The following is a 19,454-nucleotide window of genomic DNA, read 5'->3' as shown; positions in this document are numbered from 1 at the left end:
CCCCCAATGTGGTATACCATTTTTCATATCTCGACCAGATTAAACAATTTAGTGATGTGTCCGTCCGTCCCTTAAAAATGGAAATTTTGTATGGAGGTCGGTTTTCGACCAGAATAGACACCTATTGTCGTTGGTGATGATGACGTGAAATATTTATAGAGTGAAATGGACCAAAACCAAAATTGTTATGTATCCGTTGTTGCAGCGGCTCTGTAGGTTGCAATGGTAGTCTGATCGGAGCGAAATTTTGAGTAGGGTTGGATTTACGACAAGGAAGGAAGATCATGATGATGTGATAATATTTACCGGGTAAAAAAGACTAAAACTTTTATATGAAAATTGGTAAAATTTCTAGTATAGTAACTATATTCCTGGAAGATATGTTCCTCCAATGTAATTTGTATTTAGAAGAGGAACTATTGACCTTTCTATTGATGCCAAGTATGTTGATGTACGTGGTCAGAGAGCCGAGTTACAGCCTAGTATATACGGGGATCCCAGAGTTATAATTGTGTATAGTCTAATGACAATCAAGCTATAGGTCACAGCCATAGTTCAATATTGAAACATTTTGACACGAGGTTAGAGTTTTGATCAAGGAATATGAAAATAACTTTGGGTAATGGTCGGATAGTACTTAGCGGGAGTAATTGGGAAATATATCTAAATTACAGTCAACCAAAAAAGTCTACATACACCCCATAAATCTCGAGTTTTAAGGGTAAGAAAGCATAGCTATGAAAATCCAAGTACATAGTTTTTTCATATCCCTAATAAACAATATTAAATACGACAAAAATATATTCCATAATATGAATAACGGTAAATTCTATAAAAACTAAAAAAATAAAAGGGAAAAAGTGTACATACACCCCAATTAAATATGTAAATTTATGGAATAAGCAATACAAATTTTAAATTTTATTGCTTTAGCGAATGCCACTGGTTGTCCATGATATCTTTTAGGCAAAACAGGAAGATATTTGTGGATTAATTGCCGTTATCTCAGGTCAGATTTCGCGTATAGCTCGTTAAAGTAGACCTTTGCAGATTTCTTTGAGTTTGTTACTTTATAAAACTCCAGAAAATACAGTGGGGACTGAGATCCTAGACTGCTTGAAGTTGTCCTTGTGAACATTATATGTTCCTGAACTTCGCAAAATGTACTAATTCCTGACTTTTCTCATAAAGTTTATAGGTTTCACGAAACGGGAAAACCGACTCTTAACCTCTCCCTTCATGCAAATTATTTAAAAAAGCGGTTACATAACGGAACTACTGTCTACCATATACATTTGCACACAATTGAATTTGGTATTTTTGCAATTATTTATAGTTCAATGCTTCAAAAATAAGTAAATAAAACGTTTTGACACGATATCCCACACAAATTAAAAAATTAAAAAAATATATGAAAATACATACCACGCATTAAAATTTAATGGTCTAAACACATGCAACTGAACCAAATCGCAAGCAAAAATCTTCAATATTTTGTAAAATATCCTTTTTAATATAATTCATTCTTTTTTGTTTTGGGAACTTTAAAAGTGAGTAAAATTTTAAATCTGATATCAGTCATACATGTGTACTTCTTCGGTGGAGTGGCAGGCCTAGGGGAGGAGCATGAACATGGGTGCAAGAGTCAGAAACTTCGGAAATAATGGAAATTTCTTGACATTTAATTTTTCGATTTAATAAAATTCAGAATCCGGACTGCAGTTATATCGTTTATTAGCAAAAGTCAGAAGTCTGGGTCTCGGCAAACATATGAGCGCAGGTAACGGACCCTTATAAGTGTGAGTAAAACACATTTTACACTTGCACTTAAAACATGTGTTTTGGGAGTTTGGGAGAATTGACAACTTAAATGATGCATGTTTTATAAAACATGTTAAATGTAAAATGCGTTTAATACTGATCTAATGTCATAATAACGGGAGGTATAACTACAAATTCGGGATTCTATAAACGTAAAAAGTTTTAGAAAAAAAGAGTTGAGTAATGACTGACTGACTAATTGATAGACAGCGAAATCCTATGCAAATGCATGTATGGTTAGGATTGTCGTAGAGAAAATCTCATTGGACAGACAATCGTTTTATAACAAAATAAAACGAATTTGGCATATTTTTTGCATATTTTGCATATCGTGCATATTTTGATATATTTTTACATATTTGCATAAAATGAGCATATGCAAAACCATATGCAAAAATATATACAAGGATTTGTGGTCTAAAAATCCCACCGACATGGCTGAAATGTGGTATTAAGTCTTCGTTAGGGGTATGAAACTTTACACCTGAAATTTATCCGCATGGGTCCACGTCTTCATATAGCCCCCACAGAACGGAATCCTCCTGAATTCCGATATTTTGAAGGTAGTGGTCTCAACATCGCACTTAAATGGTTGACATTTTGTATAAAGTCTTCGTTGGGAGTATAAAACTTTCCACCTGAAATTTGTTAGTATAGGTCCACGTCTTCATATAGCCCCCATAGAACGGTACCTCCGGATTTCTGGTATTTTGAAGGTTGTGGCGTCAATATCACTCCGAAAAGGCTGAAATTTGGTATTGATTCTTCCTTGGGGGTATACAACTTTCCACCTAAAATTTCTCGATATAATTCCACGACTTCATATAGCCCCCATAGAACGGTACCTCTGGATTTCTGGTATTTTGAAGGTTGTGGCCTCAATATCCCTCCGAAATGCCTGAAATTTGGTATTAAATCTTCCTTGGAAGTATAAAACTTTCCACCTGAAATTTGTCGGTATAGGTCCACGTCTTCATATAGCCCCCATAGAACGGTACCTCCGGATTTCTTATTTTTAGAAGGTTGTGGCCTTAACATCCCTCAGAAATTGGTGAAATTTGGTATTGGGGGTATAAAACTTTCCACCTGAAATTTGTCTGTATTGGTCCACGTCTTCATATAGCTCCTATAGTATGGTACCTCCCGATTTTCGGTATTTTGAAGGATGAGGCTGTGGTTATACGTTTCTCTATTTTATTGAATTACACTGTGCAGCAGCATTTTTGGGGGGTGGAAAATTTCTTTTGGAGATGAAAGCCCTTGATGAGTATACAAGAATTTTTCACCAATTGTTATGTCTACATACCTATACATAACCAATATCGGATATACAGAAAAACAAAACATAGTTTAATTCTGAACCAAGTCCGAATAAATATCAAAAATGACAATGAAAACGGGACAAAATCGATTAGTTGTCAAATAGAACCGTACCTAAAATCTTCTGAGCAACATTTTTATAGAATAATTGGATGCTGAAAAATCTCATCTTGTGGTACTATCACTACGGTTCAAGAAATAAAGGACGAACAGGACATGAAAGGCACTGAGTTAGAAGAATGAAATGTTCTACAAAAAGATTCGCCAATCGATTTGACTGAAGACATGTCACCTCAAAACGAAGCTACAACAACGCCAAACAGAGATATGGAGCTATATTCCCAAGTACTATGGGGAAAAAATTAAAAACTTCATCGCGTGATATCTCAGAAACTTGACCTATGGCGAAAATTTCCTTTTGGGTTCTTAGTATACTAATCAAGGGCTTTCATCTCCAAAAGAACTTTTCCATCCCCCAGACTTTTAGTTCCATTTTGTGTCACAGTGTTATCTGAAAAGAATTTTAAACAGAAAAATTTTACATACAAACATTTTTGTACCTATTATTAAAATATTTGTTGCATAAGAAAATATGTAAAATGCATAAATTTTGCATATACAAAAATTTATGCATTTTAATCAGAATTGACATAAATAGCTGTATCATGAATGACCATAACGAACCCAGTTAGGATATAGTCATTTATGTCAATTTCTAAGGTTTATTCCGTAAATGCCACCAAAGTAGGAGTGAGTCCCATCATTGTAGTTTTTTTGGACCACACCAAATTGTGCATGTGAGAGCCCATATGACACCTATATTTTCACTGGACCATCGCCGTAGACCTCTAGTGTATTTTCGCATGCAAATAAGCAACCAATGTCTTATCCTAACTACGGAATTTAAGTTGAATGTATTAAAAATACGCAATTTTGGCAGGTCCGATGTGGGTTTTTTATATTTTTTTCAAATTATATTCACCACAAATGTTTTAGAAGCTGTTTAAATTGAACGCACAACATATTATGTATGAATTTATAACGAAAAACCATCAATAAGGTATTTATATTTTTCAATCACAACGACAATCTGTATGAAAATTGGAAAATATGGCCCTAAAACCTATATATCAAAAACAAGTGCTGCTAAGAATGTTATATATTATGGTTACAGATTTCTTTTATTCAGAGACTCATAATGAAATTTCAATTGGAACATTTCTTTCTTTAACAATATTTCCAAAAAGTAAAGGATTTTGCTAGATTTTGATCCAGTATGGAATTATGTAAAATTAACAGTCCAAAATTACAACATATAATTTCATCCTAATAATATAAATTTGTAATCTAATTTTTTAAGGAAATAGTGTACATAGATTTATGGTTTAATTTGAAACTCATAGTGAAATTTTGTGTAAAATTTTTTATCTTTTGACACTTTTCGCCTATAACCAAGTTTTATATTACTTCCATGTATCAACTAGAAAAAAGAAGGAAAAAATTTTCATCAAAAAAATTGGGAAATACTTTCATGTTTTTTTAGCAAAATTTATACTGATATTTTCATGCTATAAAATGTAAATAGACATTCCATTTCTTTGGTGACCTATGGTGAAATTTGACGAAGAATATTTTCGTCTCTGACATCATCTCTCTGGTATGATGTTTTGTGGGACAATTTTGAATAAACTCAGATGAAGTCCGACTTTAACCCTAAAACGTGTTTTTCATTTTTAGAGACTCCTGGCGATTAGACAAGAGTTACAGATTTGGTGTATTCTGAGACCTATAGTAAAACTTTATGGCGAACAATTTAGTAGAATATTCGGATTTGATATGATCACATTTTTAATGAGTTTTTGAAAGATTTTCGAAAAAAGGACAAAAAAGACCCCTTTGATGAACCGCATGAGGGTTAACATTTTTAACAAAAATATTTCCCAAACCCTCCTAAGTAAAGTTGCCAAAGACACTATATACCTGAAATGCAGGGATTCCAAGATATCTAAACTCGAATATTTAAAAAAATTTAAAAATGGGCGGAACTTACCCCGCCTATTTTGGTTACTTTCCGACGTAAACTTTAAAAACGCCGATACACGTGTCTCATATTATTAGCTCTACTTTCATAATCTACTCGATTTTCCTTGTCATTTTTTTTTTTTTTTTTTTTTTTTTTTTTTTTTTTTTTTGTCGCAAAGTGTAATCAACGCCCAGGCTAAACGGCCGGAGCTAGAATCTTGAAATTTTGAGTGAGAGTTACTCTTGGTCCGAATGTGTCAGATAAGGCTGCTACGGTACGAAAAGTACTAAAAGGTTCTAAATATGATTCCATTTGTATTTGGCTAACCGGTAGAGCTAGAGTTTTAAAATTTGGATAGATGTACCAAAGAGTTTTTGGATATTCGCAATATAAGTGTACGAAAAGTACTAAAATGTTCCAAATTCGGTACCAATTCGTATTTTGTGAACAGATAAAGCTAAAATGTTGAAATTTGGAGTGGGAATCAAGTTTAAAAAGTACGGTTGATAAAGGAGGTGGTTTTGGAAAAGTATACACATTTGTACGAAAAGTTCTAAATGGTACTAAATTTGCTTCCATTAGGATTTGGGCGAATGGATAGAGCTGGAAATCAGAAATTTTGAATTAAGGTTATTGTTGGAGTGTCGAAAGGAAGTCGTTTTGAAAATTCGTACTTATGTGTACGAAAAGTACTAAATAGAGCTGGAATCCTCAAATTTGGAATAGAGATTACTGTTCGACTGTAGGATTGAGGTAGTTTTGTAAATTAGTACTTATGGGTACGAAAAGTACTAAATGATACTAAATTTGGTACAATGGGGATTTGAGTGAACGGATAGAGCTGGAATCCTGAAATTTGGACGTGAGATTAGTGTTAGAGTGTAGGATTGAGGTAGTTTTGGAAATTCTTACTTATGAGTACGAACAGTATTAAATGGTACTAAATTTAGTACAAGTTGGATTTGGGTGAACGGATAGAGCTGGAATCCTGAAATTGGGATTGAGATTATTGTTGAAGTGTAGGATTGAGGTAGTTTTGTAAATTAGTACTTATCGGTACAAAAAGTGGTACAAAATTGGTACAATTTGGATTTGGGTGAAATGTTGGAGCTCGAATGAACGGATAGAACTGGAATCCGTAAATTTGGAATTGAGTTTACTGTTGGAGTGTAGGGTTAAGGTACGAAGAGTACTAAATAGTACTAAATTAGGTACAATTTGGATTTGGGCTGGAATCCTGGAATCCTGGAATTTGCTAAGACTATTTTTGGAGTGTAGGATTTACTGAATGATACAATTTGGATTTGAGTGCATGGATAGCGCTGGAATACACTTATTTGGAATTAAGGTTACTGTTGAAGTAAAGGATTGAGGTAGTTTTGGAAAATCGTACTTATGGGTACGAAGAGTACTTAATGGTACTAAGTTTGGTATTGGACGAACGGATAGAGCTGAGATTTGGAATTAATATTACTGTTATTATTTGGTATTAATGTCAGTGTAGGGTTGAGGTAAGTAATTGTCGAAATACGTTATTTAAGAAATACATACATACCATAAATATACGAAAATAACTAAATCGTTCTAAATTTGGTATCGGGTGTAGGAATTCTAACATTTGTTCTTAGAGTCACTTTTGGTGTGTGAGGTTAAGATATGGAGATAATATTGCAAATAGATACTATGAAAAGTACTAAATGGTAAAGAATTTGGTACTGTTTGTTTTTGTGTAAAGGGATTATCTGAAATTTTAAAATACTTGGCGAAGGTTTCGGAAATTCGTAGTTATGTATTTATACGTAAAGTACTAAATAATACTATAATTGGTTTTGGGGGAACAGATAGAGCTGGAAATGAGAATCGCGCTTGGCATATTGGGTTGATATAAGGAGGTATTTTTTTTAAGCTTATACCTAGGTATTCAAAAAGTACTACATTTGGTACAATTTCGGTACTACATAATCGATAACATAAAGAGTTAATGCTTACAAATTCTGAAATTAAAATGTATGACATGTTTAAACATGCGATACAATAGGTATTGGGCGAATAAATGGACCAAAGCTATAAAATTTGAGATTAGGTTCTGGGTTTTGGTCTGGTATTGTATCATTGGTTTTATTTGAACGCAAAGACGGTTTCTATATCTTCAACAAAATCCTTTCTTTATTCTGAACGTTTTATAATTTGAAATGTAAAATACAATAAGTGGTTTAGATGTACTAAATAGTTCTAAACATTGAAACACTGATATTGAAGGAACTGTTGGGATTAAATCAGAACGGTTATGAAAATTCCCACTTAAAATGTATGACATGTTTATACATGCGATACCATAGGTATTGGGCGAATAAATAGGACCAAAGCTATAAAATTTGAGATAAGGTCCTGGATTTTGTTCTGGAATTGTATCATTGGTTTTATTTAAACTCAAAGACGGTTTCTATATCTTCAACAAAATCCTTTCTTTATTCTGAACGTTTTATAATTTGAAATGTAAAATACAATAAGTGGTTTAGATGTACTAAATAGTTCTAAACATTGAAACACTGATATTGAAGGAACTGTTGGGATTAAATAAGAACGGTTATGAAAATTCCCACTTTAAATGTATGACATGTTTATACATGCGATACCATAGGTATTGGGCGAATAAATAGGACCAAAGCTATAAAATTTGAGATAAGATCCTGGGTTTTGGTCTGGTATTGTATCATTGGTTTTATTTGAACACAAAAACGGTTTCTATATCTTCAACAAAATCCTTTCTTTATTCTGAACGTTTTAGACCTCTCCTGAGGATGAGATGCGGCTGATTTTTTTTTTTTTTTTTTTTTTTTGAGAATAGAACTAAAGTGGTACGGAGAGTACTTAAATAAAATTAAATATCAATTAAAACAGGTTTTAGTACAAAAACATTTTCATTGTTCACGTTCACGTTTTTTATATCCTTTCCGCATACAAGGTAACAGGAACTTTGCTAGTTTAGTATATAGACATTTCCGGGAAAAGCACAGGCTTCCCAAAAAAGAAAAGGTTTGCAAAACATTTAGTACTCGCTAAAGCCCATTAACATTATAACTACCGTGTTTTATAGTCTTCTGTGTGAATTTTTGGTAGTATTCCTGTTTTTTAACAATAAATAATGTTTATGACATCTAAATACATCTTTCCTGTGCTCTTCCCGGAAATGTCTATATACAAAATGTGTGCGGTAAATTATAGAATACCGAATTTCCAATGATACCGTCTGTTTCAGATTGGCAACCCTGTTCGCTGTAGTGTCAAATTTTTGTGTGCTCTGTGCATTTTTTAAAAAAAAATTCAATTTTTAATTAAATTAGCGTGTATACGTTATTAAAAGTTTATTAAAATTATTAAATAACTTATTGTCTAAATATTGTGCTAATTGGTGAAGTGTTATTAATTACATTTGTGCTAATAAGCTGCTTTTTTGTGTTGAATTTGTCTAATTGGCTATTTCGTTTTGTGTATATATTCTGTTACATTAGCTTATTGTGTTGTTGTAACAGCTTGGTTATCATATCAAAACAGAGTTGCCAAAGATTGCTTTTTTTTTAATTAAAGGATTAAGAAATTCAGCTACAAAATCTCCAAAAAATTTTAACTTATTAGTAAACTGAAATATAGTTAACATGGTCTGTTCATACGAAATATGTAATATTCGTGATGATAGTGAAGTTTGTGTTACATGTTGGTTTTGTTTAGATCAATGGCATTGTAAGTGTGCTCGTATGAGAGTAATAGTTACTGACATAATTAAAGAAAATGATGGAATTCGTTGGTGCTGTCCCAATTGTAGAAAAATCTCTGCTGATTTTTACAATTTTGCAAAGAATCTACATTCCGAACTAGTTTCAATTAAAGGGGAACTTTCCATAATTTGTTCCCGTTTTGATAAAGTTTCAAATTTGTTTAGCAAATATCCGGATTTGGACGAATTTGCATCGTCACCATCGGTTATCGGGCAGAAACGCAAAAGGTCGACGAAAAAGAGTACAGGTAAAACTGTTTCTAGTCGTAAACCTAGTGTTTCTCGGGATACTGTAGTACAATCGGATCCAGTTAATATTTCTGATACAACTGAATCTGGTCGTGCTCAGTTATACGCCAATGTTGTGATGGATAAGCCTTTGGAAGTAAGCAAGCAGTTAAAGGAGGTTGTAGCATCTCCTGAGTTAATGAGTACTGGTGGTGCTAGTCTTGAAAAGACCTCACAATCTGCTCAAGGTATTCAGGAGTTGGCAACATCCTTGCCTGTTGTCTCTTCAAGGGGCTCATCTGCCAATGTAGGCCATACCCAACAACCTGTGCAAAGATCATTATCTATGCCTCCAGCTATGAAAATGGTATTTGCGTCAAGGTTCCCTCCCGAAACGACGGCTGACGAAATTTATGATTATATAAGATCAAGTATTCAAGGAGATTACTTTCTTAAATGTTACAAGCTTCGTTCAGCATTTTCGGAAAGTAGATCTTCTTTCAGGATTGTTACTAATCAGTCAATATTTAATCAAATTATATCGAGAGAATTTTGGCCTGTAAATGCTTTTATAAAAGAATTTGTGGAAAGAAACGACAAGTTAGCACATTTGCCTCCGCGAACAGCTACAGTTTCAAAAAACTAAAAAATTCTATTTCTATATGCTATCAGAATGTAAGGGGTTTAAATACAAAATTAACTCGCTTATATACTGATAGCTTCGGTTTTAATTACGATGTAATTGTTTTATCTGAAACTTGGTTAAAAAAAGCTGTATTAAATAGTGAAGTTTTATGTCCGAAATATCAAATATTCAGAAATGATCGTGTTGCTAAAAAAGGTGGTGGAGTCCTTATTGCAGTTGACTCCTCTTATTCCACTAATTTAATTGAAATAAATAATATTCCTGATATTGAATTTTTAAGTATATCCATTGAACTAGGCAATTTTAAATTATTTATAACTTGTTCCTATATTCCTCCTTCTTCTCAACTTGACATATATAAAAAACATATATCCGCAATCAGTTCAATCGTTGGAAATATGAATGAAACCGATCGAATTTTGGTTCTGGGCGATTTTAATATGCCCTCTGTTAAATGGCTCTTGTTACCAGATTCTGAAGCTCTAACACCACTAACATCCCGGGCGAATGCTAATCAAGATACATTCGAAATTGTTAGTCGATTTTGTGACCTAAATCTTCATCAAATAAACGATATACTGAATAGTTACGATAGAATCCTTGATTTAGCATTTGTAAATGTTACTCAATATTTTGAAATAATTAGAATTCCACCAATAACGACAATAGAGTATTACTCACTCTGATAAGGGTCCGATCCCTACCCTCATATGTTTTTCGAGACCCAGACTTTTGACTCTTGCACCCATGATCATGTTCCTCCCCTAAACCCGCCACTCCACCGCTGACTGATATCAGTTTTAAAATTTTACTCACTTTTAAACTTCCCCCAAATAATTTGAATTGTAATAAAAATTATATTTTACAAAAGATTGAAGATTTTTGCTTGCGATTTGTTTTAGTTGCACATGTTTTGACCATTAAATTTTAAGGTATGTTATGCATTTTCATATTTTTTTCATAATTTTTGTTGGATATCGTATTAAAACTTCTTATGTTCTTATTTTTGAAGCATTCAACTATAAATAGTTGCAAAAAAACCTTATTTTGCTTTCAAAAAATATTTTACAGACAATTTTCTAAAATGACCAATTTTGTTGCAAATGTATTGGCCACCACTGTAAGTTGGTTTCATTTTTCCTTGTGGTTTGTTTGTAAAGAGCTGCATTTACCTTCCATGTAGAGTTGTACCAATCTAGTTCAATTGAATGGCCTAGTTCAACGAACACCGGTCGTTTGTATGGAAAAAAACTGCGTATGCGTAATTTCACATGGTAATTTGTATGACGCTACTCATACTTTTTTAACTAGGACAGTAAATTATGAACTAGATTGCACAACTCTCTGGGTGCCACCGTGGTGCAATGGTATGCACACCCGCCTTGCACGCTAATAGGTCGTGGGTTCGATTCCCCGGCCAGTCAACATCAAACACTTTTCAACGGTGTCAAAATACCCCTCAGTTATGTTGGCGACATTTTCTGAGTATTTCAGCCTTGTACAACTTCTCTACAAGTGGTGTCTAAGACACGCCGTTCGGACTCGGCGATAAACAGTAGGTCCCATATCAGTGAGCTAATATGAATCGGGGTGCACTCACTGATATGAGAGAAGTCTCCCCTGTCCCGCCTGGGATGTTTGTGGAACAATTATTATATATATAGATTGCACAACTCTACTTCCATGCTACAAAATGTCGCAATCATGATAGAAAAATTTTGAAGTCATGACACAGAAATTTCCAGTTTTTTAAATTGATGCAAACTACAATTCTGTACGAGGTCTTAAAGTTTTGTGCTACCCTTGCTTAAAAATAAGTGTAATACCTCGAAATATTACCTGGTGTTTTTTCTCAATCCAAATTTTAATTTTTTTAAGAAATATGTATGTATATATGCAAACTAAATTAGTCCTTAGGGGAAGTGGTGTAGGGTATCCTTTGTTCAAAAATTAAAAATTCTACAAAAAATTCTTTTTGCAGGTTCTGGAACAGAACAATGGTACATGAAACTTGCATTACTTTTCAACTTCATAAACCAGTAAAAAATTGACTCATCGATGAAATTTTCGTCGACTATACGTTGACCAAATTGTTTTGAGCGGCAAGGGTGGGCAAGGTAGTAAATGTGAGAGTAGATTACAGAACTTAAAAACTAATTTTATTTATTTTATTATTATTTGTTCTTTATGTTATTCACGATGGCTTCTTTTTATAAGAGACACATTAAGACACATTCTACCACAGTCTATACAGTCGGACACTAAGCCCACCTGATTGCTACGTTTGGTGTCAAAAACATTATTGTGATTTAAAATACAATGAAATTAAAATCACAATAATGTAAAATCTATTATGTTTGTTGTCAAAAGTAGTTAACAGAACTCTGAAAGGCCGACCTTCTGTAGGCCTTGCTTTCTACTGTACAATGTGGTATAAAATTTGTTATTCAAATACCAACATTGGAATATTTATTGGCAACACTTTCTGAACAGCATTTAAAACATTTTAAAGCATACTTTTAGGCGAAGGCATACTCTGTAACGCATTTATTTCGCACAAATAAATTCAAATTGAGACATGCTCTCAAACATTGAAGTGTCGGGAGCAAACACGTTAACATATATTAAGATGTAGTTTCAATAAAATGAACAAAATATGAACAAGCAAGGTGCTGTATTTAACACACAAGTCATTAAAACCAAACATTATAGTTTTAAGGATTCTGTATAACACTGTTCAAAATTTTGCATGGATATGTTGAAAAAGGAAAAGACTCAATAAATTTGAATTGAATTGAATTTATTTCGCACAAACAGTATTGCTAACACTTTTAATTAGCATCGTGGAATATTTTAAACCATTAAAACGTAAACATACCCAGAAATATTTTAAGGAAGGGGTTTCATGCGATGACGTGATTTCATGAGATCTTTTGCATTGGTTCAAACGAAGTCGTAAAAGATCCGATCTTTTCATTAGCATTTGAACCAATGCAAAGGAAGTCGTGAAAGATCCGATATGTTCATCAGCATTTGAACCCATGCAAAGGAAGTCGAGAAAGATTCGATCCTTTCATCAGAATTTGAACCCATTCCATCGATCCAATAGAGATGAATTTTGTGTTTTTATTTATACACATTTTTCTAAATATATCAGATTAATTATTTACAATAGGCTTGATGTTGTCGGAGACTCGAAATCGCAACTACGTTGTTAAAATTCTCGTCGTAAAGATAATGTCATTGCAAAGGGTTGGTGAAAATGACATGACAAAGCATTGGTGGAAATGACATGTCAAAGCATTGGTGTAAATGACATGCTTTGGATCCAAAAATGAATAGCATTTTTTGGGGCTTATATAAAATTCATCGATGAAGATGCTAAATAGATGACATGCAAGATCACTTGCACCCATGATTGAATGGCATCTTTGTGAATGGCATAATGTGAATAAAACCTTCAAATAATGAAAATCGGATGGACCTATGTAGAGTTGGGCAATCTAGGTCCCGGAGCAGATCGATCTTTCCAGTTCCTTTTGGGAAAAGGAATATAGTTCCATACTTCCAAATATTTACGAGATCGAAATAGTTCTCCGAATCTTTCTCTATCATCGTTCTTTTTATTTCCTTCGTTCCAAATAGTTCCGAGGCCGAAATGTTTTGATAGTTTGGTGGATGAATTGATATAAAAATACATTGTAGCGAATTAACAGCAAATATCGACGTAGGCGTTAAATTGAAGGAACGAAAAGAACGAAAGGAACTATATAAACGCAAGAGCTGGATATAGTTCCAATAGTTCCTTGGAACTAATTCGTTCCGGAACTACTCAACTCTGAACCTATGTCCGCAATGTTTGGTGGAAAAGTTTTTAACCACTGAAAACCATAAATGCCAAATTACATTCAGATGAGAGCACATCTACGATTTTAGGTATAGAGGTTATGAAAGAAATTGTAGTTTGAAATCCGTTCGCGTTCACAAAAATGGCCGATGCGTGCAAAGGTTATAGCGGTTTTTATTCTCATATAAAGAAAAAATATTTAAAAATGTCTTATTTGCTTTTATGAGAAAAATTTTTATGCATAAATCGTTAACAGCATATCATATCAATTCATAGGTGATCAAACATTTACAAAATTAATTTTTATTTTCTCGGAAAATCAAAAAATAATAGAAAAAAATCTTGAAGTAAATCCAAATTATCCTGCCACAGAGTCCGTACAAGCCTTAAAAAAGTTAAACATATCTACAGAATCCAGACAATGCGTAGAAAAATATGAAACCGAATTTGTAGATATTGGGAATATAAATTGCAAATTATAGCAACAACAAAAGAGACAAAACTTATTTCGAAATTTTGCCTGTAAAAGATTTTTATTAATTTTCTCGTTTAGAGTTAAGCTTGATGATCGAAAATTTTTTGCAAGTGAAAAAGGAAAGCCTAGGACTTGAACCCACACAGTCACAAAATTACGTGACCTGGTTTCGCTATTAGTTGAGTAGCTCTTCAGACGTATGGACTGTGGGATGGCTTCTCTGTCCTAGAACTTTTTGGTTTTTCAAATGCAAATGTGTTTTATACATTTCACGGATATTTGGCCGTTGAATTGTATTTCTTCATGACAAACGCTTTTTTTGCGTTGCCTTTGAAGTTGTGAGTTTGGGCTTTGAACGCTAACACGCCGTGATAACATTTTTTTCATATGTTTTTAAGGACGCGGGTTCAAATCCCAGCCAGGAAAACCAAAAAGTTCTAGGACAGAGAAGCCAGCCCACAGTCGATACGTCTGAAGAGCTTCTCAACTAATTGCGAAACCAGGTCACGTAATTTGGTGACTGTGGGGGTTCCAGTCCTAGGCTTTCCTTTTTCACTTGCAAAAAATGTTCGATCATCAAGTTTAACTCTAAACGAGAAAATTAATGAAAAAACTTATTGTTGGAATATTGTTCCAAATATATCTTTTGGTTTGATTAGAAAAATTAGAAAAAATATTTGGAAGTTTTCCAACTACTTCACTAAAATCTCATACAATAATTAATGTACTGTACTAAAACTTCACCAAGAAAGGTGGTTTCCATCACCAAAGCTTAGTTGTTTACTGTGATAATTTATAAGGATATGCAATTAAGAGTAATATTGAAATTACAATCATTCAAAAAATATGAAAATTAAAAACCTTGACGTTCGCGAATTAGTTATCATCAGTTGATGCGCATCCGATTTTGGATACAGGGAATCAATCTCTTTCAATATCTATGTATATTTCGATGTTTCACTCTGCGGCCAAAGAGTGCCGTCAGTTGCATCACACAATGCAAAACAGCTTAAAGTGGGTAAAAGTCGCGTAATGTACATACGGATGTGCCTCCACATTCTATTTTTTGTAAAATACCCATATTACACGCGTATCTCTGTAATTTATGGCATGCTTTTTCGCAAATATTATAATCGCGTATTAAGGATTCCACTTATGTAAAAATGTTTAAAGAAAATGACTGCTTAGTACACGGATTTGTCAAAATATATTTTTGCAGATTCTCCCATTTTCAAGGTATCTATATCAACCGTTTTAGTGGATGAATTCGAAAAACTAAATTAAAGCCGGGATAAAAGGAAATTTAATGACACTTGTAAATTTTACACGCTAAAGATAGGTTTTTAAGAAAATTCACGCATCAAATTTTGAACTTTAGACTCCAATTACTCCAATTACTACGGAGCACACTGATGATATATACAACAAATTAGGTAAAATCACAAGTTCAATAATCCTATTATGAGTTTTGAATATTATCTTGTTGCGCGTCCGGATTATTAAAAACAAACAAAAAAACCCGAAATTCCGGCTTCAAAATTTCAGCATCAATTTTAGGTGGATGCAGTGGATATATCGAAAAATCAAACACTAATATCTTGTTGTTCTTGAAGTATTCTTTGAGTTTTTCTTTGGGCATAGGTCTATAAAAAGTAAGGTTAAGCCAGAAATAGGAAGGGAACATAAAAAAACTTGTTGGCTTCAACCCATTTTTCTTCATTGATGCCAACACTGCTTCCACGTTAATTAATTTTAATGGTCGACATTTTGGGATCCCTCCTAAAGCACTTCATTTTAAGGAATTTCAGTCATACTATATAGAATATGTTAGCAGTTCGCGAATTCTGAAAGGGTGAAACTCGGATTCATCGATTGTAAAACATTTTTGGTTTTTACCATATAAAAGCGTGCAAATATATGAAATGGCGTGGTACCGCTATGTGGGGGCTATATCGAAATATGTACCTAGGCCTATGATTTTTATTGAAAACAAATTTTGATCTCTAGCAGTAAATGTCAGAAAATTCAATTAAGACCGAAAATATCAATAACAAGTAAGCAAAGGCTATAGTCGGAAGGGGCCGACCATGTGATACCCTACACCACTACCCCTGGGAATTAGCTTTCAACAAATCAAAATTCCTTTATGGAGCAAATTTCCTTCTCTCATATCAATGAGTGCACCCCGATTCATATTGTGTCAATGATATGGGACCTACAGATTATCGCCGAGTACGAACGGCGTGTCCTTTGGTACCACTTGTAGAGAAGTTTTACATGGCCGAAATACTCAGAAAATGTCGCCAACATTACTGAGGTTTTGAAAAATTGCCTGACCAGGAAATGTATCTGCAACAATTATATATATCATACATTTCTAAGAAATATTCTAAAATTGGAAAATTGACATTGTTTAGCCCTCGTTCCTTTTTGGTTTACAAATATTCCCAGTTACTATGACACCCCTCAATTTATTGAACACTACAAATGCTATATACAAACTGTCAAAAGGAAAGTCGTGAAATTATTGAAGATAATGAACAAGGTTTTGTACTTTTCAGGGTGATATCATTGTGATATAAACTTCTTAGCCTATCAATGAAAGAGAATAGTTAGTTTTTCAAAAATATTTTTATTTTTCAATATAATCTTCTGAAACTTCAATACACTTAGTCCAACGCTTTTCTAGCAATTCTATCCCTTGATTAAAATAGTTTTCCTCTAGGTCTTCAAAATAGTGGTTTACAACTGCAACTCGTACTTTAATTCGTTGATTTTAGCCATTGTTAAAACACTCTTGTGCGCTGGTGCGTTGTCTTGATGAGAAATTATTTTTTTGTGTTGTAAGCCAGGACGTTTTTCTGGAATTTGTACTTTTAATTGATCCAAAAGGTTGCAATAGTACTCTGAATTTATTGTTTTACCCTTTTGCAGATAGTCAATCAATAAAATACCTTTGAAGTCCCAAAAACCGTTGCCATAACCTTACCAGCCGATTAAATTGTTTTTGCCTTGTTTGGGGCACTACCTCCAGCTTCAGTCCATTGTTTGGATTGTTCTTTTGTCTCTGGAGTATAGTGGTGGATCCATATCTCATCAACAGTTATGAAACGACGCTTAAAATTCATTTTATTTCGCTTAAAACGATCCAAACAAGCTTGAGAAATGTTCATTCTTATGCGTTTTTGATCGACTGTTAACAAATGCGGCACCCATCTTGCAGAAAGCTTTTTCATCTGTAGTTCTTCATGCAAAATTAAATGGACTCGATCATTTGAGAAGCCCATGATATTAGCAATTTCACGCACTTTTATTCGTCGATCATTTAATACCATATCATGCACTTTGGCTACAATTTCTGTTCTTCAATGCTTGTACGACCACGTTTAAATTCAGCAACCAAATTTTTTACTGTTGCATATGAAGGAACACTTTCACCTAACACATTCACCATATCATTACCCAGCGAAAAGTTTGCCTCCAAAGAGGCAGTTAAACGATATGTACAAGTGATTTGGAAGTGCATCAAATTATGCATTTTCACTCATGATTTTTACAAGGGAGTGACACCGGAAACAAAAAAATAATTTTGAATAACAAAATAAAATGCATTTATTATTTGTGTATAACAAAAATATTAATAACTTTATTAAATTAACAACAAATGAAAATTCTCTATTGAATTCAATCGCAAACATGTGTGTTTCCTCCGCTCTTCATTTAATCCAAGCTTAAGTGCTTTTGCTTCATCTGCTAAATGGGTTTGATATTGTCTTCCCATCACCAGTTAAGATTTCGACATGTACTCCAACAGCACTCAATTGGGAAATTTTCTTCTCGTGAATTACCGGAAAAACGTTCACAAATTAAATATTATTTAGTTTGTATTAACAAATGTTTGGAAATGTTAACACGATTATCTCTTTTTGGAAATGTATTCCGCTGCCTGTAGAGATGTACAAGCTGATTTATGTACATGTAGGGATCTCTAACAACTGCTAATAAAATGTAGTGAACGGAGTGCCTTTTTCACGACTCCGTTTGCACTGCATCCGGATGCTGTTAAATTGTGAGGAATTGGAGTGCCTTTTTCACGACTCCGTTGAACTGCCTCCGGATGTTGTTAAAATGTGACAAACGGATGTGATTCTTTGGATTGCATCCAAATGCGGTTAAAATGTGAGGAATGGAGTGCATTTTCACGACTCCGTTTGAACTGCATAAAAACATGCCGTGAAAGAACTAGTCTACATTGCACTACTTCCAATTTATTTTGCTGGGTATGAATTTCTTGCCCCGATAAACCTTTTTTATGTAAATATTTAATGACAGCACGCATTTCTAATTTTTTCATTGTAAAAAATTGCGGATGCGTCTTTTTTGAACACCTGTTTCTATATGAAGGAGTTTCTAGATCGAAACAAAATTTAACATGTGTTTATAACAGAGATGGAAGTTTCCAAAACACTTAACTTTTTTCTGTTTATACCGCGCTTTTTGTGCTAGGCTAAGAAGTTTCCGAACTGCCCTCGTATGAGTGAAAGACAAAAACATAGTTTCCATGAAGCCAAGATTTGGACTATTATAATATGCGAACAATTGTAGTTTACCAGTAACTATGACTAAGTGTTTTTGAACAAAGCTGAAATATTTGACAAACAAAAATTAATTTGCGTGGAAGTTATTACGCGGTCATAATGAAAGGTAAAAACACGTTGAAGCTAAAGATGTTTTTACGATGCTATTCGATTGCTGGTTAAACCATTCAAATGACGGACATCTGTCCAAAGTGAAAGTAGAAGGACACAAAGTGAATATCACACTTCTAGTGTATCACTTTTCAAAATTTATACTGCATCTACCTTCTAATGATGCTGACATTTTGATTTTAGGTGCTTTTTATATTTTTGATTTAACTGGGATGCGTATTCGGGAATTCCAAAGAGCCAATATTAGGATTGAAGTACTCGCGAATACGCATAATTTCATATGTATATTGATTATGTAGTCCACATAGCATCACAGTAATTTACTACCAAAGCCAACATTTAGTGCAATATTTTTTCTAAAAAAAAACCTATTTTTTGGGTACAGTATTTACAATATTCGTTTGAGTGTGCTGGTACCCCGGATCATTTAAATCATGGATTGTGAAAATCCATCCACAAGAACGGCGGAAACGGATACTGCAAAAATTAAAAAAAAAATCAAAAAATGTTTTTGAAAATATCGCGGATTAATTTGCGTTTTCTGTGGATCGTTTCTTTTTCAAATAAGAAACCGATACAACACTCGCGTTTTTGCGGAAACAGAGTTTTA

General features: G+C 33.5%; 1 protein-coding gene across 3 annotated transcripts; it reads left to right on the top strand.

Moving 5' to 3' along the window:
• Nucleotides 1–8,435: 8,435 nt before the first annotated feature.
• On the top strand, nucleotides 8,436–10,261 carry LOC141390809 (uncharacterized). Of its 3 annotated transcripts, none has more exons than XM_073963773.1 (2): nucleotides 8,436–8,467; nucleotides 8,760–10,261. In XM_073963773.1, the coding sequence occupies exon 2, from the start codon at nucleotides 8,821–8,823 to the stop codon at nucleotides 9,811–9,813; it is 993 nt and encodes a 330-aa protein (XP_073819874.1). In that variant the 5' UTR covers nucleotides 8,436–8,467; nucleotides 8,760–8,820; the 3' UTR covers nucleotides 9,814–10,261. The 3 variants fall into 3 exon arrangements, with proteins under 3 accessions (XP_073819874.1, XP_073819872.1, XP_073819871.1); XM_073963771.1 differs by lacking the exon at nucleotides 8,436–8,467 and adding an exon at nucleotides 8,558–8,576 and having other exon boundaries at nucleotides 8,753–10,261; XM_073963770.1 differs by lacking the exon at nucleotides 8,436–8,467 and adding an exon at nucleotides 8,583–8,653 and having other exon boundaries at nucleotides 8,753–10,261.
• The last annotated feature ends 9,193 nt before the right edge of the window (nucleotides 10,262–19,454 follow it).

Source organism: Musca autumnalis, unplaced genomic scaffold, assembly GCF_047663935.1.
Source record: "Musca autumnalis isolate F117 unplaced genomic scaffold, ASM4766393v1 scaffold_1, whole genome shotgun sequence".
Taxonomy (NCBI): domain Eukaryota; kingdom Metazoa; phylum Arthropoda; class Insecta; order Diptera; family Muscidae; genus Musca; species Musca autumnalis.
Note: the sequence above shows the minus strand (reverse complement) of the source record. Positions and strands in the feature narration are given on the sequence as shown.

What these genes read in the sequence shown, in the direction of transcription:
- LOC141390809 (XM_073963773.1), top strand. Translation starts at nt 8,821, where the DNA reads ATGGTCTGTTCATACGAAATATGTAATATTCGTGATGATAGTGAAGTT.